General features: G+C 43.5%; 1 protein-coding gene across 2 annotated transcripts in view; it reads right to left on the minus strand.

The window, feature by feature from the left end:
• PLD5 (phospholipase D family member 5) overlaps positions 1-27,019 on the minus strand; it is a 101,762-nt gene that overhangs the window by 27,533 nt on the left and 47,210 nt on the right. The window contains exons 2-4 of one of the 2 annotated variants that reach the window (XM_066611485.1): positions 18,174-18,310; positions 8,371-8,539; positions 3,908-4,022 (exon numbers count right to left, since the gene is read on the minus strand). In XM_066611485.1, coding sequence (XP_066467582.1) covers positions 3,908-4,022; positions 8,371-8,539; positions 18,174-18,310 — 421 coding nt within the window. Of the gene's footprint in view, positions 1-3,907; positions 4,023-8,370; positions 8,540-18,166; positions 18,311-27,019 lie in introns of those variants that run through there. The other variant, XM_066611486.1, reaches the window with a different exon arrangement.

Genomic DNA, 27,019 nt, shown 5'->3' on the forward strand with positions numbered 1-27,019 from the left:
CTGGAGTGGGAGGAAGGTGAGGGGGTGGAATGTGGCAGGAAGGGGGAAATGGAGTGGGGTGGAGAATGCATCAGGGCTGGGAAGGTAGTGGTATCAGCAACAATGACACATGCCAATATCCTACCCCCCTTCCCAGCCTTGGTCGCCCGATCCTACACAGGCTTACACCAGTGATTTAGCTTGTCCAGTAGACCTAGCAGGCAGGCGCAGCTTACCCCATGGCAAGGGAACAATGCTTTCTTATCCCAAGGAGGCCTCCAGAGGCCACAACTACCCCCATGGGCTACTACAGGCACCACATTTGTGTACTGCCAACTGTACTTCCTCCCCCAAGCCAGAAAGCATTTGAGCATCAACAAGCATCTGACTTGTTGATGAAGAGTGCACTTTCAAGAAAAACAAAAAAAAATTGTGAAGGATCTTATGACATTTATTCAGTGTATTACACAAGGTGGGACATTTGATTTCTCAAATAGTGCCACTAAAGCAGTCTTTAATCATTCATTACTTGCTTTAGAGGACAAGGTGTATCTTATCAAATGCATACAGGGAATTGGAGTAAGGTAAATGAGACTAAGGGCGCAATCCTATCCAACTTTCTGGTGCCGAAACATGCCGCTCTGAAGTAAGGGAATAAACAATCCTTACCTTGAGGAGGCCCCCATGTCTGCCCCCCCCTGCAGAATGCTGAGCCTGCCCCATTGGCATGGCTGCATCAGCACAGGAAAGTTGGATAGGATTGGACCCTAAATGATTCATTCTTTGGATTATTCCCTAAGGATTTTTCATTTGATAGGAGAAGGATATGAATTTCAAGATCAGCAACAACTGAGTCGCTCCAGACACAAATGGAACGAATTAGGAAAGCAAGGAGCACATGTGAAAAAAATTAAACAATCACATATAATTTCCTGAAGAAGAAATTTCATGAAAATTCAAATCTTTAATATTATTCTTTACTTGGGGATAAACAGTCTCATTTTTTTATATGCACACATACACAATGTGAGCTCATAAAGAGCAGAATATAAAAAGAATTCAACAGCTTGGCAACCCATGTGATTCCATAAAAACACTATAGCTTTTTAGAATGATCAGATGAGGTATCCATAATTGGACAATCTGAATATCCTACAATGGCCTATCTGATCAACCTGCATGGAATGGAGGAAATTAAATTTAATGCAGCTGCACATTTCTCTGTCTCAAGACAGGTTTGCAGCACATCGAAGCGCCAACAAAATCTGATTAAATTTGTAGTTCAAATGCCTTCTCTTTCCTTGCTAGCTTTTCATTACTTTGAATTTCAGCTAGTACTCATCCATATCTCCAAGGTAACAGTTCACACATTCCTATACTCTTTCCACATGATTAAGTGGGGACCTTGTGTTCTCAAATCATTATGCTCATGAAACTGGCAGTTGTAAAATATACAGGTAGGAATTGAATAGATGCAACAGAAACAGATAAATCAACACATTTTTCTTGTCTGCTATCATTAAAGTAAGGCTATGTAATATGGCCTTTTATTAAACTGTTGGTAAAGAAGGAATTAGATCGCCAGAGCAAACACACACGTTACAACCTAAACCTAAAAAACCCCTAAATTAGAGAACAAACACACTGCTTCTCATTGGATGATTGCCAGGTATTTTTCAGATGTTCTAATAGAATTAGACGTGAATAATACCCAGTGACACAGATATTGGCCACAATCCTAACCCACTTTCCAGCACTGACATAAGGACAATGCAACTCTGAGGTAAGGGAACAAACATTACCTTACCTTGAGAAGGCCTCCATGACTGGCCCCCAACTGCAAGATGCAGCACAAGCCCCACTGGCACAGCTATGCCAGTGCGGGATTGTGCCCATTAGCAAATACCAGAGTTTATTTTGTCATTAGAAATTTTGGGGGTGAATTTTTTTTTAAGGGAGTTTGCTAAAGCAGCAGAATGTGGAAACATAAACTAGGGGGGAGGAACAGGCATTTCCTCCTCAATTTGCCCCTTTAGGCACAAAAGGTAGATCCCACCCCTGCTGTGTACATGAACAAGACAAGCATGTGTTTAACTGTAAACAGTTAAACATATGAAACAAGCATATGTTTGAAAAACACAGAGTTGCCCCCAAATATCTAATTTGATTCCTGGGTTGGTAGGAAAGAGGGCTACAGAACACACTGCAACTGGTTTAGCTCGGATGCAAGGTGGGTATGATTTATTGCATTGTTCTTGTTTTTCACAGGCAGCATATTTGGATTTGAACTCTGATAAATGTGATATGTAGGAGGACCCTGTGTGGTAAGGATGGAAAAGATTCACTACAATCTCCCCCTGTCATAGCCCCAGGAAGAAATCAGGCAATGCTTCCTCCTAGCCACATCAGTCTGTGGCAAAGGGGTCTCATGCTCTGCTTTCCTCCCCCTCCTTCCTCTGTTCTGCTTTCCCTGCTCTGTACATGTTCCATGAGTACAGGCAAAATCATGGTGGTTATTTCTATTGATATAGGAAAGCGTTCAGCATATGCTTTAGTTCTACAAAAATCAGTGTACAGGTGTGCCCCCGTATTCACAGGGGATCCGTTCCACAGACCACCCCCTACAGATATGGAAACCATGAATATGGAGAATATTATATAAAAATAAAAATTCCTCATTTGCCCATTAACATTGTTAAGAAGCTTAGGGCGCAATTCTAACTTCTTATGCCAGTGCTTTCCAGCACTGGCATAGCGCTTCCAATGGGACATGTGCTGCATCCTGCAGTTGGGTGTCATTCATGGAGGTCTCCTTAAAGTGTTTGTTCCCTTACCTCAGAGCTGCACTGCCCTTATGTCAGTGCTGGAAAGCGCTGACATAAGGGGTTAGGATCGCGCCCTTAGTGGGTGAAGTTTTCTTGTTTAAAAAGGTCACTATAAGCATTTACAGTTATAATGATACCAAGCAGGCTGCCAATAGCCTGAATGCTGGATGAAACTGTCCCTAATGCTAAACAGGATGTGGTTAACTTTCTGTTTAGCATTAGAAATAGTTTCATCCAGCATTTAGGGTACCGGCAGCCTGCTCTGTGTTGCTTTAAGCTTCAATGCTTATAGCTACCTGTTTAAACAAGAAAACTGTGCAGTAAGCTTCTTAATGATGTTAATGGGCACATGGGGGGTGGGGGCGATCTGCGGCTAGCCGAGGCTGCAGATACAGGGGTCTGATTGTACTTTCTAATGGGTCAATCATATCAGGACCTTCTGCTGATGGAACTCATGTCCCATTAGTGGAAGGTCTAGGCCACTGGCACTGGAGCCACAGCAACACTACACATACTGGGGCCACAAGTGCAAATGGCTGCCATCCTCATGCATGTGCCAACAGAGTATCCAGCCCCTGCTGGAGATACTAAGTTGGCATGGGGGGTGCTCTGGAGTGTTCTGGGGGAGGGTTGGGGTGAGGAATGATGTATTTTGGGGGTAACCAGGCATATTCTGACAGTGGTCTGGGGCAGATACCAAGAGTGGCAGGGTTGCAGATATCCTAAGCCCCCTTTCTGGCTTTAGTATGTTCCCTAAGGCCCACTCAGAGTATGCTAGCCAAATGGCTGGTGCCAATCTAAGTAGGTCCATCAGGGACCATGGCACGGTGGTGGACGTAATGAAAAAATTCTTTTGCTTAACTCTCTGCCATGTCATGATCACGGCTGACTCATAGCGTGCCTGAGATGCCACACTATGGAATGGCTGAATATGGGATTCAATTGAAGGTCCTTTAACTTTACAAAGTTAAAAAGTTAACTCTGTAACTTTAACTTTTAACAGACACTTCGCTTTGCACAAAGTTTAATTTGCATTTTATCTAAACCTAAATTTTAAGACATGTTAATATCAACGTATAGTAACATAAAGGCCTTGGTCTTACCCTTTGCTTTCAAGTCATTTAATACTTTTGATTGGCTGGCAGGAATATCGCTCACTAGTTTGATCTCAATATCTTGAGACAACAGATCCTGCAATTTCTCAAAAAGATACTGCCCCTGTTAAAAAAAAAAATACAAAGGAAACATCTTTGAGAATTGTTATTACATAACAATCATATACAAAGAAAAATACCTCAAATCTGTATTTTGAGATTGTATTTTGATATTATGATATCCGTTTCAAAAAGGGATATTTTGCATTTACAAGGTAATAAATACTTGGTGGCATAACTATGATAAAAGTATTTTATTCGGTTTTGTGATCCTTGACTGTATTCAATTATTTCTGCCCTAATGAAATACATATTCAGTTTATCCTTCTTCCTTAATACCTTCAGAATTTGAGCTATACCATGTTCAAGTGGGGTTTGACCATCCTTTCATAATTCAAATAAGAGTAGCATTTGTAGTTGTTAAAAATGTAAGGTTGATAACACATTTCCAGATATGCAACTTTCTAATGCCGTAAAGTTAAAAAGATTTCAAATTCCTACTCAGTTGAAAAAGTCACAAACAAATCTCAAGCAAACCCCTATCTCTCAGTATAACCTCTTTCACAGCACTGTTGTATAAATAAAATGAGATAAGGAAATATTATTTGTTAACCTCTCTGGAGCATTGGGATAGGGTTAAGGCAAAATCTAAATAAATAATATATCTTACATATTTATCACTGTGCAGTCTGAACTCTAGGAAAGTACTTAGATCCTCATGTGGCCGAAACGTAACTATAAAATTGATTTGCTTTAAAATTGCCGTTGATAAGTTATAATGCAAGCATAACCATATTTTGAGATACAAAGTAATGTCTTCTAAAGGTCATATTAGATGGGACAGCAACAGCTATGGTTGTTGTTCATAGGTCTGCCCTACTCACATATAAGACAGAGGCACATGCGCGAGGGAAGGCTGAAAGCTCTCCTTCATCACCTTTTGTCCTTACAGTTTGCCAAACAAACTCAGTTTTTCTCCAGCCTGGTTCCATTACTGGGATTGAGCTTCACTGGGAGAAATGTGCGTGGGGTGATAGACTCTAGGAAAATAAGGTAGGAGTGGGTTCCGCTCCTCTCATTGCATAATCCTTTAATCTAGATTAAACTCAGCCCCCCTGCTTAAACATGAATGGGGCAGACACATGAATAAGCAAAAGTGGCTGGCACTGTCACATCTAATATGAGCAACTACTGGAAGTAAGCAGGCCAATTATTTTTTAAAATTCTTATTCTACTATTTCTGAGGGTCAAGTTCTTATATTTTATTTCTAACTCGGGGTGTTTAGTCAGTGCTCTCAGCAGGTTTTAAATTATTCTGTCAAATAAAAGCCTTTATATTATTGTGCAGAGAGTGCATTATCGGTAACACAATATCTGACTCCCTTGAGTGCGTGAGACAGTTCCTGAAAATCATTTTTGCCAAAGTCAATGAGCTTAAAAAGTTATGAGAGAAAGCCAAGCAATATGACCTGCCCAGGTATTATATTACATTCTATTCTATATATGGAATCAATGAAAAGTGAGGCCCTAATCCTATCCTGGGCTACAGCAGCGGATCTCATGATCCACTGCTTTAAAGTCGGGTTACGGCGGTGCAAAAGGTGCGCTGTTTTCGAATGCTCTGGAGCCAGCAACGCTTACAGCCGGAGGCTCCACATGCCCACCATTGGCCAACAAAGGTCATACCAGAGAAAATAAATGTCCTATTAACCTTGAGGAGATATCCAGCCTGCTCTTTCCCAGTGCTGGATACAGCATGGGCCAAGCGGCCCCTCTGCTCTGGCGTTGGTTAGGATTGAGCTGTTTGTCTCTCACCATATTCAGTGCACTTAAGCACTTCAAACTTTAGTTCCAAACTATGAGTAACTCTCTTACATTTCACCTGTTTTTCCACTTTTTCCATGAGTTTTTAAAATCTTCTTCTGTTCTTCCGGACCCGTATTCACAATAATTAGCACAAACACAGCCCAAAAACTAATAAAAGGAAGAATGTAATGTCTTGAAAGCCATTAAGAAATTGAGCATGGGGACTCACTACCCATCATGCAGCTACTTCATGGATTGCATAACCAAAAATGTCTTGCTGAAATGGATGAACTTACGATGTTACTTGAAGAGAAATCATCAAAAACCTTTATGGAAACCAATTACTGACTTTGAGAGAGAGAGAGAGAGAGAGAGAGAGAGAGAGAGAGAGAGTAATTATGTAATGAGTTTTGGATTTGAAGATTAGTCATAAGAGGGACTGTTGGAGATTGAGTTTTTGTAAGGATGCAAATTTAGATTATCAATATAATCGCAGTAAGTAATTAGAACTTTTTGGCTTCGCTCTTGCTACACTGTTAGCATATTATGTAGTTTTTTTCCTTTGTTCCTTCCTTTGTTCCTTTCCTTTTTTCCTTCCTTTCCTTTCCTTTCCTTTATGTATTTATGTAGTTTTTTTAATTAATATTGTTTATTGTTTTCTTATTAACATTATAAATAAAATAAATATGTCAAGTCTAACCAAAAATGTCTGTATGTATAAAGAAATTGCAAAGATTTTTGCAAGTACTTTTAAGTAAAAATCTGTATAGTGAATATAGAGATAGCAGAGGAAGAGTGTAGTTCCAAAATTTACTGTAGCCATTGATTTAGCTATACCAAAAGACTGCTTCAATTTTAAATATTACATATTTTGCCAAATGTATGTATCACTCAGAAATTAGACATGGAAAAGTTGAGAATGGTTTTCAGTAAACAGCTGGAGAATTTTTATAGTGCAAGGTGCTAGCATGCTTAGAGGGAAAAAGAGATAAGCTTATATACAAAGAGATAAGCTCGCATGCAAATAATTTTGTTTTGGATAACATTTTGGAATGACACCTTTTAGGATTGGTTGCTTTTATTGTGCCTGTCTGTATTGCTTTTGATCTATGCTTTTGTTATATTTTACATTGTTTGTTTTATCTGGATCATTATAAGGCACCTTGTGTCTGAGAAAGTAGGCCTTAACTTCTATTACAAATAAATATATCTTACTTGTATTGTAATTACAATTATTGTAATTACAATAATAGAACACATCTGCTGGGTTCCCAAGATCCCCATCAGCATATCAAATAAAGACAGTCAGGCACAAAAGAAGCAACCAATCCTAAAAGGTTTAATTTCAAAATGTTGTCCAAAACTATCTCAAGTATTCACTTGAAAGCAGGCAATGGGGCAGGGCCGAACACACTCACTGGGGAGATCATTTGAAAAGCCCCTCCTCTCCTTCCCACAAACCAAAAAGGCTCAGCAGCAGGACCACAACAGAGTCTTAAAAGCTAAGCAATATTATTATTATTATTATTAACAATATTTATGTACCAATCAATTTTCCACAAAAAGTTCACAAGGCAATTTACAGAGAAAAATAAGAAAGGAAATGGTTCTCTGTCCCCAAAGGGCTCACAATCTAAGATGCCAGAACCATCAGCGTACAGCCACTAGAAAATACGCTGTGCTGTGGCAAAGAGGAACAGTTGTTCTCCCCCTGCTCAACACAAGAGAAGCATCACCTTAAAAAATGTTTATTTGCCCAGTTAGCAGGGGTTGCCAAGCAGATACAGGAATAACTGATTTTTGAGATGTTATTGGTCCAGACACTTTAAAAGCCAAAGCCAGCAACTTTGAATTGAGCGTGGGAACAAACTGGTAGCCAGTGAAGGTGGCACAAAACTGATCTAATATGGTCCATCCTGAAAGCCCCAGAGAACAGTCTAGTTCTCCTGAACCAACTGAATATTCTAGTCTGTCTGCAAAGACAGCCTCATGAGGCAATGAACTAGAATCATTTTGGCCCCATCCAGCAACTCTAGGAAGAAGCATTTGGTGTACCAAATGAAGTTGGTAAAAGGTATTCTTGACCGACACCATTGCCTGCACAACTGTACATGGGAATACATCCAGAATCCCCCCCCCCCAACAGCAAACTTATTGTTTCAGGGTGATCCAGAACAGGTTCAGACCCATCCGAATCAGGATGAACACTGCCTCAGGGGTAATCAAAACCCCCAACTAGTAATACTTCCATTTTATCCGGATAAAGTTTTAATCTGACTGTTCTCATCCATTCCAAAACCAAATCTATCCCACAATATCTGCAGCTGATTTATGCAAACTAGCTCTAAAACCTTATTTTATGCTTTTCACTTCTATATTAAACGTTTCATGGGATCTAGCCCCTTCCACTTATCTTCCAAGACTATACTACAGGCAAATGGCTCTTCCAAGAAGGAAGTCTCAAACTAAGAGCAGGCAAAAGAGATCTTTTACTGTAAACTAGGCCTCAAGAGTTCAGATTCAGAAGAGAATGGACAGTAACCATTGGTTACTGTCATCGGATAAACGGATGAATAAAACTGTGAACATTTAAAGTAAACGCATACCTGGCCTGCAGATGGATGGTGGTGACTGAGGTCCCATTGGGAAGATACTATGTCAACAGACTTTTTAGCCATATTAAGTAAATTCATCCAGCCTTGGAAGAGAGACAAATGGAATGGTGCACTATCTGAATAGTTTATGCCTTCTGGAATATTTTCCACAAGAGCCACCCTGAGAAGATACAAAGAAAACAAGACCATTTAGAAAACTGCTCACTTGATTTAAAATGTTCCTATTCAAAAGATCACAGTTCGGTTTGTTCTTAAAATCTCTTTTTTAGTCTTTGAAGAACTTTGTACTGCTACTCCATTGAAAGGCTACTCCATTGAAAGGAGCTACATAATGTATCATTCAACGCATTCACAATTCATCAAGAAAATTTGGCAAACTTTATCTACAGTGGTAAAACTTTATCATGTTCACATAGCAGAGGTAGAGCTTGACAGTCCAGTCCTAACTAAATTTCGGTGTGGTGAAGTAGCATTGCTGGAACGGGCTCTGCAACATCCCATGGAAGAATTTCAGCGGTTGGAGTCTCTGTAGGTTAAACCCCAGCAACCGCAATAGGTCAACTCGGACCTGCACGAGCGATATCACTGGTGCAAGTCTGAGCTGATCCTTGTTGGTGGATCAGGCCTGAAAAGGAGGATAGGATCCCACCCCCCTCCCTGGCCAGTTTCGCCCACCTCTTTCCCCCATTGCTACCCTTCCCCATCCCGTTCAACCCCTTACCAGTCCTTCCCCTCCCCCACCCCTGCAAAAGAATCAACCTGCTCCAGTGCACATCTCTGCAAGCTCTGAAGCACACAGGAAGGCTCTGACCTTCTTGCTGATATGCAGCTAGAAGCACTGTCAAAAAGCATTTTATGACTTTTGTGACAGAGTGCATTTGCACAGCACACGGTCAGTGGTACAGCAGAGGGATTGGGTCATAAAAGGATTAAGTAGTATCTAATCTGAATTCTTCTGAATCAGAGGTTTCAAACATAAGGCTTGCAAGCCAGATGCAGCCCACAGAAGCTCTTTATCCCACCCTTGGACTCTTCCAGCACCACCAGCTGTTGAGCTGTGCTGGGTTGTCACTGCTGAAAGGACAACCCGCATGATAACTGGGCTCTCCCATATCTTGAAAATATGGTCAAGATTTGTGTACTGTCTCTTCTGTCATTTGCAACTAATGAGTTCCTAAGTGAAAGAAAAAAGTGCCTATTACTGATCATGGCTGCTTAATCATTTCCTGCTAATGACATCACTTTGGTCCCTCAGCAGGCATCATAAATACTATTCAGTCCACTGTATGAAAAGAATACAGTGGACTGTGGACACCTCTGCTCTAAACCTTTCACTCACCCAAGGTGGCAGGACTATTATGGAACTAGACATGCAAGCCCCTAGAAATAATTGCTCCTAGAATAACAGCATGGAATTTTGAGGAATTTAAATTCAGTTCTCATGTTTTTTACTCCACCTCTCTTCTTGTTCACTAGGAAAGCCTCACATTTCCATTATCACTTTTCCTTACAGTTGTTTTGTAAAAATCCCACTACCTCGAGGACTGCAAGTTATTCTCTGCTCACTTTTCTCTGAAGAAAATACTGGTAGTGGAAAAGGGAGGTAATCTTGTTTCCATTCCCATTTGTATATAGTCCTCAGAGAGCCTTTGGCAACGATTTCCTGGAATTTGCTGACACTTTCTAATTATTTATGGCTAAACCTGTCAGAGGGTGGAGAATTAGTTCTAAAAATTGCTCATGACACTCCCCTTAATGTCAGAGAAGTGCATTCAGAAGTGTTCGGTGCATTCAGTGAACAGATCCACTGCTTAACTTTTAATGGCTGGGGAAAATGGTAAGATTGGTAACATGAGTGCCTTTTTCTCTAGCATTTCAGAGACTAATTCTGAGCTTGCACTGCCGGCGCTGCACTGGCGGTGTTGCAAATGTGCCATATAGCACGTTTGCGGCTCTCAGCACCGGTCCAGTGCCAGTGCTAGCTTAGTTCCAGTGGATCACTGGTGCTCCACCACTCCGTGGTTGCCCAAACCGCAGGGTGGTGGAGAGATAGGTGGGAGCGTGGGGGGAGGCAGGGAGGAGGTGTTCCGGAGTGAGAGGAGGTGAGTGGAGAGAGGGCAGGAAGGTGGTGTGCTGGGGAAAGAGTGGGGCAAGAGGGAGGTGGGACTAGAGGAGCTCTGCTCTTCTGTATCTAGAGCCTTTGTGTCAGCAGCCCGACACAGAGGCTCTTGATTCTACCGTGACTCAAGGGTTGCTGCAGAATTGAGTAGTCCCATTGTGGGGCTACTTGCCTTACCTGGGGGAAGGGAATGAAAGCCCCCTTCCCCAGAGGAACTGGCAGCAGCTGCCTGGTTGCACTCAGGATGCCACGACAGCCATTTTCGGTGCCGTGGCCGCCCCACACTCCAGGCAGCTCAGGATTGGGCTGTCAGACAGGACAAGTGGCATCTCCATGTTTTAGGGGAGTACAGTAGCATAGGGGCTGTATAAAGTTGACCTCTAAGTGAAACAGCAGTACAGGAGGCATCAAAGATAAAGCAGGAAACTGGTGCTAATTTGGTTGGCACTTCCCAGAATTCACAGCTCCCATTAACTACAAAAACTATCAATCATGCCAGGACAAAGGGCATTGTAATGGATCTGTGCAGAAAAGTGGCCTAATGAGAGGTATTACTGTTCCTCGCTTTGAGTGAAACGATGAAGAAACTCATGTAGCCATTAGCAATAGATTCTGGTACTAAAAGTTCTGCTCTGCTAATCACATATTAAAAATAATGAAATTGAATTATTAAATTGAATTAAAGATTCAGTTCTGTATAGTATTTAGTTCCTCATTTACATGGCCTTTCTTTTTTCCACTTTCTTTTATCATACCCATATTTCTGAAAAAAAAACTTTTCTATCAGTTCTTCCGCAGATGTGCACTATAACTCTTTCATCATCACACACCATATGCAAGTGTCGATTCCATTGGAACCCATAGCTCTGCTGAACCATGACTCTACCACAAGCCTTCCTCTCCTCTCAATCACTACTACCTAAACCATTTTTGTGGTCTTACTTTATCATTGCTGTGATTTCTGTTGATTATAGTTGTGGCTGTGATGTGGCTTATAGCTGTCAGGGATGGGAACTCAAGTCAGGTGACTCCAGTCCAAGTTGCAAAAACTTGTTTGTTTGTTGCTGACTCATGTACACTCAAGTCGTGTGGCTGGCACTGACTTGAATTTGAGGCCACTGACTCGGAAATGCGTCCTCATGTGTGTAGACTTGAGACTGTCTGTGTCTGGGTGTGCTTGCTTTTTTGTGTGGCATAAAAGACCTTGTGGGGCCATTATTCAGATCAGGTGAGCAGCAGGGAAGTTCCAACCAGGAGTCAGGGCAGAGTTAATGTTTTGGTTTTGCAGGAGGAGAGAGGGCTCTCTTGTCCATCTCTGAAGGAATCAATGATCATTGGATGAATGTTTTTTCCCTAGACAAGTGAAGGGAGAAGGCAGGGAAGAGGTGGTTCCTAGCCATCAAAGAGAAACTCATGGCTCCAACAGGCTCATTGAATGACTGGTCACAGTGGGACTACTTCTAAGTAGAGCTGCAGCTGAGAGTAGAACTCTCAGCTGAGAGAGCTGAGTAGAGCTGGGTTGTACTGGTAATTCTCCCAGCTGCTGCACATGACCTCCTCCCGCTTGTTGCTTCTGTCTCCACTCTCATGCAGTTCGTCTTACCCCTTCCTGTCTTGCCAAGCTCAAGCGCCTCTCAGTTTCTGTTGCTCTGTGCCCTGGTGTGCCTGGCACACCTTTTGAAGGCATGATGTGAATGGGGGGAGGTGTTTCATTGCTGAAGTTTGTCAGGAACCAATCTGTGCTTTCCGCACTTTGTTTACAGGTGGGATGGGGACATCAGGGGAGTGTTACATGGGAAATCCCACATACACACCCATCAGAAGCTCCATTTTTTCTGTGGAGCTGTGCCTGACACGTGTATCAAAAAGACTCTTGATTCAAGTCAAATGGAGTCCCAAAAATGCTCTGGACGAGTTCCCATGGTTGCCCAAGGCTCACCCATGAGTCGAGTCAAAGGGGGCATGGCCTTGGGACTTGACTTGAGTCTAGCCACATTGGTTTGCACATCCCTGATAGGCGCCCTCAGAATGTTAACAGAAAGGTGAGATAGAAAGGGTTAAAATAAATAATTATACAATATTTCATGTATTTAAAACTGTGAAAAGAAATAAAGATGATGCTGTTCTACATTTTTCCCTTCTTTTTTCAGCATCACATTTTTAGCAAGATGTGACGTTTTCATCCATAGCACATAGTTTATTCATTATTCCATTAAAAATTCCTTATATGATATCTACTGCAACCCTCAGAAGTTCTTTTGATGTATGTAGACAAGAATCCTCACATAATAGACTAGGAAAAATGAACAGAAAGGATGAACAAGAGGAAGAGTTACATGACCTAGAATTTGCATGTCTGTTCCATGACAAAAAATAGTCCTAGTTTATTTCTACTAAACTTACTGAAAGTCCAATGAAGCAATGGAGCTAAGTCTCTATTCGAATATTTGTATTCTTATAATATTTTATAAATTCTCAGTTCAGCTCATGTCCCCTGTGGTTCCTATTTGTCATGGATGGGAAGCTCTCAGTGGCATCAGCTTTAGTCCTCTTGTCAGCTATTTTATAACACAAATATGGTCACTCTGAGGGAATATCTTGAGAAGGGAAGGATACCTCTCTCTTTGTACTCATACAGAGTACAAATTGTATGATGTACAATTTGTACAGAGTACAAAGCTTGCAGATGCGAAGAGAGAGGTATACCTCTCAGCATACCACCTCAGAGTGACCATGGTAATTAATTTTTTTTGACATTCTCACAATGGGGACAGTAGCCACTCATATCATAAACAACAGCCCTTGGTTTGAACTGCAAGTCATTTTAAAGACTTGGATTCTATGGCAATTCCTAGGGAGAAAACATTGCCAGGCTACAAATCCTACGATGTGGAGGGCACTAATAGGATGAATAATAACTCTTTGTTCTGTGGCGCTTTAGACAGTGTACAAAATGGCACATTAACCTGTTGTCCTGGGAACTTAATTTTTCATCCACCCAATGCCCTTCAGTCATAGAATAGCTCAGGGTCAGATTAGATGTTACTTTAGAACAATTGGACCATATGTGAGTTTTGGGGCTTTTTTGCCAATTAATTAATTGCCAATTTGGAATTTGACAAGGGGCCCAATTTTGATTAAGGCTGCAGCATGGGAACTTTAGCCCTTTTGCCCAAACTATGTTCAGTTCAGCTCATGTCCCCTGTGGTTCCTATTTTTCATGGATGGAAACTCTCACTGGCATCAGTTTCAGTCCTCTTATCAGTTACAGTCTTTCCATTTACATGACATTCCCCTGTATTACAGCTGTACACTCCTATCACATCATACATGCATGTTACTTGCATGAATTCAAGTAGGTATGCCTTCCTCACTCCCAACCCCCCAAAAAAAATCCAAGGGAAAAAAACAACTCTTCAAATAATGCAGGCAATTCCACCTGCCATCCCACTCATAAAGTATATACGCTCTGGAATAAGTGTGAGAGGAGAGAATGAATCTGCTGTTCCGTCAGTCATCTCAGTTCCTGCAGTCTCTCATAGAATAATTTTAGTTTTAAAGTGACAGTATGTGTTGTTTTTTTAATTTAAGGTTAATTTTGATTATACATTATTTTTGCCTTATATGCTGACTTCTAACCCTAACCCCCTCATAAGATGTGGCCTGACTGTACTTAGAGCTATTTGAGAACATTCCCCAATATACAGCAATAGGAAATTGCATTTAATATACTACTCTTTCTACTACATTCAGGGTGGTGTGTATATGGGGTTTCAGGGTAGTCTCCCATGCAGGTGATGACCACACCAAAAATCTTGCTTAATTTCAGCAATGTTTCTGTATCTTATGTCTTCAGACCATGTTCTAGGGCATGCATATGTTAAATTGTTTTCAAAAGAACACCCAAAATGGAATATGCAATACTGGTACTAAGGGCCCGATCCTATCCAATTTTCCAGTGCTGGTGCAGCTGTGCCAATGGGGCATGCACTGCATCCTTTTGTGGGGAGGTGTTCACAGGGCCCTCCTCAAGTTATGGGAACATTTGTTCCCTTACCTCAGCGCTGCATTGTGGTTGCACCAGTGCTGGAAAGTTGAATAGGATTGGGCCCTAAGTCATCTACCCACTTTGAATGGGGTCATGCTCCCCCTGCAGGATCAGGTGTGCAGTTGGGAGTGCTCCTGGATTCACAGCTCTTTCTGGAGAACCAAGTGGCAGCTGTGGCCAGGAGTGCATTTGTCCAGCTTCGGCTGATAGGCCAGCTGCAGCTGTACTTGCATCGATTGGACCTGAACACGGTGGTCCATGCCTTAGTGATTTCAAGATTGGATTACTGTAACATGCTCTACATGGGGCTGCCCTCAAAGACGGTTTGGAAGCTGCAATTAGTGCAGAATAATAACAACAACAACAACAACAACAACAACTCGGTATTTATATACTGCCTTTCTGGTTATCGGATTACTCCTCTGACTTTATTCAAGGCGGTTTACATAGGCAGGCATTTCTAAATCCCTCAAGGGGATTTTTACAATCATAAACAGTTCTGTCTTTCAAGAACCACACAACATTTCAGATGGATCTTCCAGGTCTGATCTCACTTCTGGCCTCCAGTGCCTCCCATGCAGGCTGACAGCAGCTCCCACATGGAGGGCAGCCAAGATGCTTCTTCGCTCAGAGCAGATGGAATAACTCAGTTCAGCTTGTCTGCTGCTTCAAGGTCTCGCCATTCAGGGAGCTACCGGTGTTCTCGAACTGGCGACCTTCTGATGTTATCTTCGGGCTAACGGAGGCTCTACCCTCTAGACCAGACCTCCTGCCCTGGAGCAGTGGCGGCCCGGGTAGTTACTGGAGCTAGGCTGTTGGACTGCTGCTTCAGTGACTGCACTGGTTGCCCATTTGTTTCTGGGCCCAATTCATGGTGCTGGTATTGAACTTTAAGACCCTTCATGACTTGGGTCCTGTTTATCTGAGGGACCACCTTCTCCCATACATTCTGTTCCCATCTTCACCCTCACTCATGGTTTTTTGGCCATGAGGGACCAAAACATTTCTGTTCCGTCTTGTGTATGTGTGATGTGTCGTCCGTCTGCCCCCGTGCCTCTGCAGCAGTGCTTTGATCCAAATAAGTGCCCCCAATTTAGCTGTATTGCCCTTATTATGCTTTTATTTATTGTGTTATTGTTTGATATATTGGGTTTTTTTAAAGTCTGAAATTGTAACCTGCCTTGGGCATTTGCTCCGGCAAAGGAATGGTATAAATCTTTTAAATAAATAAATACACCCACAGGTCTTAGTTTGATCTATGCTTCAACAACATTCATTTAAATCTTTGGGAAGAACCAAGCTTGCTTATAAAAGCTGAGTAGTCTGTTCAGCCATGTCTACCAGGCAAAAGGCAAGCGTTATCTAGAGGTCTCTTGCAATGTCTTCCAGGAAATTGACAGTTTGGATTGTTAAAGCTCTATGACCTGATTACATTTGCCATTTAACTCATCATCCATTTGTCAGACTTCACAAATGACTTTTCAAATGAATGTTGCATACTTCCTCTGCTTAAACAGGCTTGGGGGTCGGTTGTCCTGTTCAAAAAGCCACGTATAAAAATAGTGATGAACCGTTCTTGAATAAAGAAAAGAGGGATGTTCATTACAAAAGATAGCAAACGTGTGCACCAGTTGCCTGTACAATTGGTATTCATTCTATACAGATCAGTAGAATGTCAAATACTAAATGCTTCAGAGGAGAAAGGTTAAATGCTGCTAGCAATATCCTGAATTCCTGGCTGACTTGTAAAGGACCTCTGCAAATTCTATTTAATGGGCAGCATTAAGAAGTTTCTTACCTCTAATTATTCTTCTTGTCTCCCCTCTGACTACAGTATTATATATGAAATTCTAAAATGTTCAGCATATCTTTAGGAAGCACAATGTATTAAACCATTCAGTCTCTATCATCCATGCGCCTGAATGAAGTTATACAAAGATGGAGCAATGTGCATCCAACACCAGTTCCTACCAGCTCACTCGTCAAGACCTGCTGATGCTTTACCTCAGGCCTGGTGAGACCTTTTCCAAAATGGTGGGGAAGTACAATCCTGTGGCAGCCCCCAGGGCAGACTCAAAAACTCCTGAGGGACAATGAGATGTCTCTTTCCCATGTCATCCCACTCAAGAGTACTCCAATCACAGGGAACCCAACGCCCCCCATCAAGACCATCCAATCCTCATCAATGCCTCTCACTTCTGGACCTAGGAAGGCCTCATAATTCCTGGGACCTCAGGAACAGTGATGAAAAACCCATGCTGAAGTTCAGTTCCAGCAACATAGCGCCTGTTTGGGGAGCACAGCAAGCCCCATGCATGTTCCAGATCAGTGAAGATTCACAATGATATCAAGCCATCAAATCTACCATAGAACCATCACTCTTGAGCTGCTCAGTGTTTATGTAACAGCTTTGTGGGGGGAGATTATTCACCTAGCTTTGTGTTCTGAGCTCTAGCTCCTTGGAATTTGTGAGAACCTCCTTCAGGCCTCCTGTCCAAGCCCTTATTCTTGTTACTTTGCACTCTCCTGATCCTGGAGTTGGAGTTGGCAGAAATGCATGCCGTCATAGATATTCTCTAGCCTGTCTCAACTGATATAATATTTTCAAAATAAAATAATGAGTGAGGGTTATTGCTATCTCTTAGACTGTTCACCACTTCAGCATTTCAGCTGAGTGAACTTTTCAATATTCTTATTCCATGGGAAATGAGGGATTGCTCCTTGGTCTCCATCAGAAGAAAAACAACCATATTTTTACAGCTCTCTGGACACAGTTCTTTTAATGAGCTCCATTCCACTGCACTAAGAATTAAAGATTTTCAGTGCATTTTTGCAGAAGGTTTCTGGAAAGAACAGATAATAAATGCTGAGCAAAAAGAACACATTGACCTGACTACACTATGCACTTCAGGGAAGATAAATAAGAACAAAATTTCATCTTTAATAAAAAGGAGCAAGGATAAGAAGCTTTAGGGGGCGTCTGGTCAAGGAAATCTGGGCTACAGGATGCATTAAAATCTATTTGTTACCTTATAGCAATGATAAAAAGCAGGAATGCAATTCACAATTTTATATGCTATATACAGTCACTTTGGGAGACCATGCGCAGAAAGAGAAAGAACAAGGGGAATGTTCTCTGTTGCACTGGATGCTTCCTTCCCCTTCCCTAGCAAGTGATTAAAAGACCAAGACCACAAGACCAACTGGCTGCTGTATTTCACAGCTGACTACTGGCACCAGAGAATTCTCTCAAGTGGGCTCCTTAGGGATGCAAGAGAAGAATCCTGTTGCATCCGGCATTGTTCCCAGATAATGGTCTTCATCTGTCACCTATCATTTACATCTCATCTTTCAACTACACCTACCTGGAAGGGATCTAACAACTCTTATTCTTACTTTTGCCAGACTTAATGCCCAATTCCTGGGGCAAAGGAATAAATGTTCCCTTACCTGGAGGAGGACTCCAGGGCACAAAATTCCCTTGCCGGATACAGTGCATGGCAGCTGCATCACTGCACTGGGAGTTATGTAAGACTGGACTCTTTGTTAAGTACAGCACTAATTTTTCCATTGTATATTAATATTATCCCCCACCCCAAAAGAGAAGTTTTGTTTGTTACCTCTTACCGACAGTTATTTTGACAGTTCTTTTCTGAGAGTCCATCCTCATCTTCCCCCACGATATCCACAGCCGAAAATATCAGTGCAACAAGAATTGCAAAGCAGCAAACCAGTGCAAAGATCACAATGCATTTTTGCTGGGACTGAAAGAGATTAAAATGGAGACGGTAAAAATGCTAGGAAGTTAAGGGATATTGTCACATTTGTTCTAAGACCTACAGCGCCTCTGAATATATTGCTATAAATATCATAACATTTTATGGCACATAGTTTTCTTCTAAAAACCATCACATTTATCCTAAAAATCACATAGATTCATAAAACACAAATTGTATTATCATAAGGGTGCTAGAAATGTATAATTGGTTTTTCAATGTTTTGCCACAAGTGAAATGCCATTATATTAAAAAATTATTTCTTCGTATTTTACTATTTTTTTTTAAGCAAGTATGACATGAAACAGATTTTTAAATAAGACATCTCAATCATCACAGTTTTAAGGTGCAAAATGGTGGTACTGGCATGAAAGTGTGAGCATACACAATAAATGCATTCTGTACAATTGAAATAGGGTTCCTATGTCCGCAAATACTGTCTTTAGAAATAGCAGTAGTAACATGATAGACATAGGGACCATATTGCAAAGGAAAGAAAGGCACATTTAGCTCTATGTGCTGCAGCTCATAGTATTCCCACTGCCACCCTTGAGAATCATTTATTTAAGTTTAAAAAAAAATGTGGAGTGCCAAACTATTCATTTAATATAATTAGTTTGGCTCTCATAGCCCAAGCCCATCCAGGACTGGGCTGTCATGTACAGCCATTTACAAAAGTGGAACAGAGTTCCGCTGTTGTAAAATGGCTGCTGATGGAACATGCAGCATCGCAGCAGCAGCCATTTTGGAAGTACTGTCGCACGAGAGGGTGGGGAGGCTGCGGGAGGTCTAAATCAGGTGGAAATGGAATGTGCTGGATCCTGTCCTGCCTTTTGCAAGCCTCCACACCCCCTTCCTCTCCTTGGACTTGTGCCAGTTTATGGGGTGAGGTAATTTAAATCCCCTTTTCCTTCTGAAGCCTCCTGATCCACTCTCCCCACCCGCACCCCCGCCAGCTGGATATAGCTTGCTTGCTTGCAGCATGGCTGCAGCACCAGGGGGGTAAAGATAGGGTTGGGCCATGACTTTTCTGCTTTGACACAACAGATAATTTTCAATGAGAAGTGTAAACTGGAACTACCAAAGTTTTTCAACCTGATCCAGTTAATACGATCTAGCATTTGTGTAGTGTTTTGACTATGTAAAACACTTCACATATATTATTTTAATGCAATTGTTACAACCCTATAAAGGTGCAATCCTGCGCTGGAACAGGCAAGCCAGGAGGCCTGCGCTGTATCCAGTGCAGGATTGTGGCCAGCAGCAACTTAGCCAGAGGCAAAGGGAAACTTTTCCCCTTACCCCTGGGTCTTTTCCCCTGGCGCCTATGGGTCTCTTCAGACTTGCGCCACCTCCTGAGGTGGCACAAGTTCGAGGAGAGCGGAGTGGCTTGAAGCCGCTCCGTTCTCCCTGGGAACAGGGGTTGGGATCCGGCATAACTGCCTCATCCCAGCCCCACCTCCCACTCCCCACCTGCTCCCAGGGTTACCCTTCGCCCTCCCTTCCCCTGCCCCTCCCTCCTCCTCCCCGCTCCCTGCGCCTACCCTGCGGGGCTGATGCATGCACCGGAGGGGAAGCCAGTGTGGAGGGGTCTGTCAGCCTCTGCAGGCCAGTGCTTCTCAGAACGCCAGCTTGGCTTCCCCTCAAGGAGGTGCAAACATGTTTTACGGCACTTTTGCGACCCTCCCTTGGGCACAAGTCCCTTGGGCCGGCCCAAATCAGAGTTAGGATTGCACCCTTAGGATTAGTATTCCCAAATTGCAACTGGAGAGCTGAGGCTGATGCTAAGGCTTGCTTAAGGCCATCGAGTGGGTTAATGACAAAGGCTGGATTCAAATAGTAGAAAGTCCTGATTCACAGGTCCATCAACCACTAAGCTAGACCTGCCTACATAAGCCATTTTCTGAAACCATAGAAATAATTGTGTGTTGGTATACACATGTGAAAGTAGATGCTATCTAGCTGCACTGCACTGTTTTCAATGGGATGTGCAACCAAGTAGATCTCCACTTTTAAGTAACTGCCATGTATTTTAAAAATGCAACTAAATCACTAGATTGGGGTATTGTGTATGTACAGGCAGAAACCTTTCTAGTTTTATATATGGACAGCATTTGCAGCTCTATGTGGGCAATATTAATGTTTTATTTTCAATTGTACTGCAATTCTCTTATCTTGGCATGGAATATGTTCTTATCAACTCTTGCTGCAATTTTTAATTTGGATGGATTTATATTACTGGTTGAGGCCCTGAACTGAAATCACATTTCTTTCAGGAAAACTTAATCTATAGAATTTTATCTCAGCTACATTGTAGCCTTTACAGATTTCAGATAGTTCTAATCCCCTACCTCTATGTTATCACCCTGTTGCCAAAGGAGAAGGCTGGTGAGCAAACAGGTATGGTAGAAGCTTCTCTTTCAGTCAACATGTGTCAGCACTTTTCTACTTGGAGGGGGCAGATGACTAGGAAGCACTGGCCAGAGAGGGCAGCAGGGCTAGTGGACACTGTTTGCAAGCTGTGGGCTTTGATGATGTTGATCTCTGAAAACTGCCCTGTATTTTAAATAGCAATTATCTGAGATATTTTCTCAAATGCTGGAAACAGTTTAGAATGATTTCATAAGAGACTGGCATGTACCCATATTCTTGGAGAATTATCTATAATTAATGTGCACATTTTCCGCTCAATATTGCCATGTTCAAGTGCAGGATTATAGTTTCAAACAAAAATTAAAGACAGTTAATGCATGTAAATAGTGCTGCCGAAAGAGCAAACCAAATAGTAATACAGTTTCAGCCAAATCCCTGAAGTCTCACCTGAACTCATTCTTCATTTTCAGACTACCTTATGGGTATTTGAACTTACTCTGCATGATACTGCAACAGAATGATGCATGTAATTAATTGAACTAGCTGAGTTTCTTCAGGAAAATTGCATTAACAAAGGTCATGATTTTCCAATACTAGCTGCAATCCAAGTTCATATAAGTTAATGGAAATCTTGCCATTTCCTTTGATGTAGTCACACACTATTCAGAGGTACTATTATACTGAAGAGAGCTTCTGTCAAATCTAATTACTCAGCGTAATTACTAATAATGACAGCGCTAAAATTGATACTTCAATTCAGGGTTGTGTATTCTGAAGTTGTCTTTTTTTTCCCCTTCAAAAGGTGTCATCCAGTCACAAAAAATTGGAAGTAATACTATGGTAGGGAACTTATGCAGGCTCCTGCCACCCAAGACAATGCTGTAGCAGCATTCTAGGACTTAATGGAAGCCCAAGTGCCAGACCTCATCGTAAGTCTGTTTTGTTGTCTCTACTAGGTACACTTTCAAGAAAGGGAGAGGGCTCAAGGATGGTTGGGAGCTCACAGGGCAGGAATATGGGTCCCGTTGCACTCTCACATATCAGTGAATAATAATAATAATAATAATAATAATAATAATAATAATAATAATAATAATAATAATAACTTTATTTTTACCCCGCCTTTCTCCCCGAAGGGACTCAAGGCGGCTTACAACATATTAAAAACAATTTAAAAAACAAATAAAAACATATTAACACATCATAAGAAACAGCAGTCAGAGTAAAAAAAATAGGTAAAAAGAGCATAGAGCAGCAGCAAGTCATAAAAGAATCAGGCCTGTAAAAAATATTAAAAGATGTTAAAAAGATGTTAAAAGGCCGAGAACTCAGAAGGCCTGTTTAAACAGAAGGGTCTTCAGGCCTTGCCGAAAGGTCTCAAGAGAGGGAGCCATTCTTAAGTCAAGGGGAAGGGAGTTCCATAGCGTTGGTGCCACTACTGAGAAGGCCCTATTTCTTGCAGCCGCCCCATGTACCTCCCTAGGCGGCGGCACTTGTAAAAAGGCCTTCTCTGATGACCTGAGAGGGCGAGCCGGATTGTACGGGAGCAGGCGATCTCTAAGATACCCTGGTCCAGAGCAGTATAGGGCTTTAAAGGTCAATACCAGCACCTTGAATTGGGCCCGGAAATGAATGGGCAGCCAGTGCAGCCGCTGGAGAAGCGGACTGACAGAGTCGAACCATCTACCTCCAGTAACCACGCGGGCCGCCGCATTCTGCACTAGTTGCAGTTTCCGAACCGTCTTCAAGGGCAGCCCCACATAGAGCATGTTACAGTAATCTAATCTCGATGTCACTGAGGCATGGATCACCGTGGCCAGGTCTGCACGATCCAAGTACGATCCAAGTACGATCAGCCGCAGCTGGCGCACCAGCCAAAGCTGAGCGAAGGCCCCCCTAGCCACAGCCGCCACCTGGGAATCCAGGAGCAGCTGCGAGTCCAGGTGGATCCCCAAGCTGCGGACCTGCTCCTTCAGAGGGAGTGCAACCCCATTCAGCGCAAGCCGATAGTCCAGCACCTGCATCGAGGATTTCTGAACCAGGAGAGCCTCTGTCTTATCCGGATTTAACTTCAGCTTGTTAGCCCCCATCCAGATCCTCACTGCCTCCAGACAGCGCTCCAGGCCCTCAACCGCCACCCTGGAGTCTGGAGGAAAGGAGAGATAGAGCTGGGTGTCATCAGCATATTGATGGCACCCCACTCCAAACCCCTGGATGACCTCTCCCAGCGGTTTCATGTAGATGTTAAATAGCATGGGGGACAGAATTGAGCCCTGTGGCACCCCGCATCTCAAGGGCCAGGGTGTCGAACAGGCATCCCCCAGCACCACCATCTGGGACTGACCCTCCAAGTAGGAGTGGAACCACCGCAAAACAGTGCCTCCAGCTCCCAACTCGGCCAATCGGCCCAGAAGGATACCATGGTCGATGGTATCGAAAGCCGCTGAGAGGTCCAGCAGGACCAACAGGGACGCACTCCCCCTGTCCAGTCCCCGGCGTAGGTCATCCACCAAGGCGGTTTCCGTCCCAAAGCCCGGCCTGAAGCCAGATTGAAAAGGATCCAGATAATCCGCTTCATCCAAGACCCTCTGGAGTTGGGACGCCACCACCCGCTCAATTACCTTGCCCAGAAACGGGATGTTGGAGACTGGCCGGTAGTTATCCAACACAGTGGAATCCAGGGAGGGCTTCTTCAGGAGGGGGCGAACCACCGCCCGTTTCAAAGCAAGTGGTAACGTCCCCTCCATCAAGGAAGAGTTGACCACCCTTCCTGTCCACTCAGCCAGCCCACCCCGGGCAGCTCTTATCAACCAAGCTGGGCAAGGGTCGAGCAGGCAGGCAGATGGCCTCACACTCCAAAGGAGTCTGTCCACATCCTCAGGCTGTACAAGTGAAAAGAATCCCACAACACAGGACAAGCAGTTGTCAAGGGGACATCGTCAGACACTGTCAATGTGGCATCCAAGTTGTGACGAATACGATCGATTTTATCTGCAAAATGTTGCGCAAACACGTCACAGCGCAAACACGTCAGTGAAGAAGCAATGAGGCCTCAATATTGGGTGGAAATTGTGTTCAAGGTTCGGTACATTGTGATATGAACATAAGAACATAAGAACAGCCCCACTGGATCAGGCCATAGGCCCATCTAGTCCAGCTTCCTGTATCTCACAGCGGCCCACCAAATATGCAGTTCTGTGGATGTGCTATCAACTAAGGGCCCAATCCCACCCAACTTTCCAGCAGCGGTGTAGCCACAATGCAACCCCAAGGAAAGGGAATTAACGTTCCCATACCTTAAGGAGGTCTCTGTGACCGTCTCCCCACTACAGGATCAAGCACACACCCCACTGGCATGGCTGCACCAACACTGTAAAACTGGATAGGATTTGGCCATGAAGTCCCACTGGTGTTATTAAGAAATATAAATGTATATTTGTCATTTAATAGAATTAGCCTTTAATGTCACATACATTCTTAAAAGCCTACTCAAAGTTTCTTCCAAAGTAAAACTAGCTAATATTTAAGGCTGTTTAATACATTATGTCAAAATTATGACATACCCAGACACACCATGCAAAGATACCTTTTTAAATATTTAGAACCAATGTCATTTTGATGTACTGTAGTCCTTGAATGCTGCAGTGTTATGATTTGCTGAAATTAAATGAGAGCAACAAAGACAATGGCACCCATGCCGTGTAAACATGAATAAGAAAAATGGAGAACAGAGGCTCCAGCATAAAAATTCTAGCACTAACTCTGCTTGCAGCAAAGCAACCAGCATTCCTTGGACTCTCCAATCTGTCACAACTTTAAAATTAATCTGTTTAGTTCAAACCACAAACATATTTGCCTTGGCTATGAAACTGAGTCCATTGTTCTCTTGGACTGCGATATTAAGTCTATGCACAAACATATTCAACTTTGTATTAACTGTAATTGAAGTCAATGGAAGTTTTGTCCAAGGATTTAGGATTCTTTCTGAGACATATTCCACAGCAAGGGGATAATAAACAGCTGAATCACCTGCAGCAAATATGGCATTGCTCCCAGGCAGCTAGGCAGAGCCCTCAGGAATATTAAGAACATAAGAACCGGCCCACTGGATCAGGCCATAGGCCCATCTAGTCCAGCTTCCTGTATCTCAAAGCGGCCCACCAAATGCCCCAGGAGCACACCAGATAACAAGAGACTTGCATCCCGGTGCCCTCCCTTGCATCTGGCATTCTGACATAGCCCATTTCTAAAATCAGGAGGTTGCGCACACACATCATGGCTTGTACCCCGTAATAGATTTTTCCTCCAGAAACTTGTCCAATCCCCTTTTAAAGGCGTCCAGGCTAGACGCCATCACCAGATCCTGTGGCAAGGAGTTCCACAGACCAACCACACGCTGAGTAAAGAAATATTTTCTTTTGTCTGTTCTAACTCTCCCAACACTCAATTTTAGTGGATGTCCCCTGGTTCTGGTGTTATGCGAGAGTGTAAAGAGCCCTACTTCTATTCTAGGGCCCTACTTCATATTCTAGGGCCCTACTTCAATTTTAACCTTTCATTAAAAAGTAAATCTCTAGCCAGTGGTGTCACTAGAGAGGGTGCAGACCACACCAGGTGTTACCCACAGGGGGTTGACACCACACACCCCCGAGTCTCAGTTTGGAGATTTTCAGTCTGCTCCAAGTCCAGCTACCTCACATTCTCACTGATGATCATGTTTTTGCCACTCAGTGGTGAGAACACAAAGTGACTGGGCCCAGAATGGGCCAAAGTTCGAATGGAGGTGGTCCGGAAGCAGGCTTTTTGCATTAAAAGCAATGCAATAGTGCAGAAGGTGTGATGTGATGATGTCATTACATCATCCCTGTACTTCCAGAACACTGAGCTCCTCCAGATAAGCGTGGCACCAGGTGGCACCCATCCCAGGGACACTTCTGTCTCTTGCCCTTTTACTTGTTCCGATATAAGAACATAAAAACATTAGAAGAGCCCCGCTGGATCAGGCCAGTGGCCCATCTAGTCCAGCTTCCTGTATCTCATAGTGGCCCCCCAGATGCCTCAGGGAGCACACAAGGCAACAAGAGACCTGCATCCTGGTGCTCTCCCTATGCATACGAGCAGCATTCCACTCAGTTACTTGCCAAAAAATAAAGTTGCTTCTACTTACCAGTATTTTATGGTCAATGTGGACAAAAGTAATAGGATAACTGACAAGCACTAGACATTTAGGACTTGACAAGGACCATTCCACTTTTTAACTTTTTCCTCAGTCCTCAGCCCACCAACGTCCCTGCAATAATTGATTCAGCCTGAAGCTGCTACTGTTAGATGCTAGGACAGTAAATTAAAATCAGCCTCATCCAGGACTTAGTCCTGAAGGAAGACACTGATCTGGTATGCATTAGAGACTTGGAGCCCAACCCTGAGTTCCCAGGGTGCACAGCTGCAGTGGCACCGAAAACTGCTGCCGCCACATCCTGCACGCCTACAGCAGCCGTGGGCGGCACCCTGGAAGAAGGGGACTTTCGTTCCCTTCTCCTGCAGAAAGGGAGTAACCCCATAGTGGGGCTACTCGATTCACCGTTGGTGGTGAGGTAAGAGCCTTTGTGTCAGGCGCCGAGCCTGACACAAAGGCTCAGGATCCAGTGGAGCATTGCTCCACCAGTGCCGCCTCCCTCCCTCCCCGCTCCCTCCCCCAGCACGCCTCCCCTGCCCTCTCCCCTCTTCCTGCCTCCCTGTCATGCCTCCTCCCCACCTCTCCCCGCCCTCTGCCTGCCTCCCCCCTCCCCAGAACGCCTCCTCCCCGCCTCCCCCCATGCTCCTGCTTTCCTCTCCACTACTTGGTGGCCCATGTGACCACTGAGCGGCGGAGGTCAGATGCGCACCTGGCACTAGCCCAGCACCAGCCAGCGCTGGGCTAGCACAGACACTCATCTGGCATTAGTAAGTCACATTTGCAACAGTGTGCGCCAGCAGTAAGCTGGCGCATCAAGCTCAGGATTGGGCTCTCAGTTACATGAAGCAGACCTCTCCCAGCTTCTACTAGGTTTGTGGGTGCTGCAACAGCCATGACTGTAGAGGTGGGAAGGCAGGGTCACAATAGATACATCCCACTTGCTGGTAGCCTTGTCCAGCAATCTACCAGGTTTGAGTGTCTCCATGTAATGCTGAGTGGGTGAACTGGATTGGGATTTTGTTGGTATACCTCCTGCCTTGTTGTCCAACAGTCTCCCAGTCTGAGTTGACTGGTTGATCTCAGGCCTCATGTTGAAGTGCCCCAGTTATTGATTCTGGGGGACTTCATTGTCCATGCTGGGGCCACTG

The sequence above is a fragment of the Tiliqua scincoides genome, chromosome 1, assembly GCF_035046505.1.
Source record: "Tiliqua scincoides isolate rTilSci1 chromosome 1, rTilSci1.hap2, whole genome shotgun sequence".
Lineage (NCBI taxonomy): Eukaryota > Metazoa > Chordata > Lepidosauria > Squamata > Scincidae > Tiliqua > Tiliqua scincoides.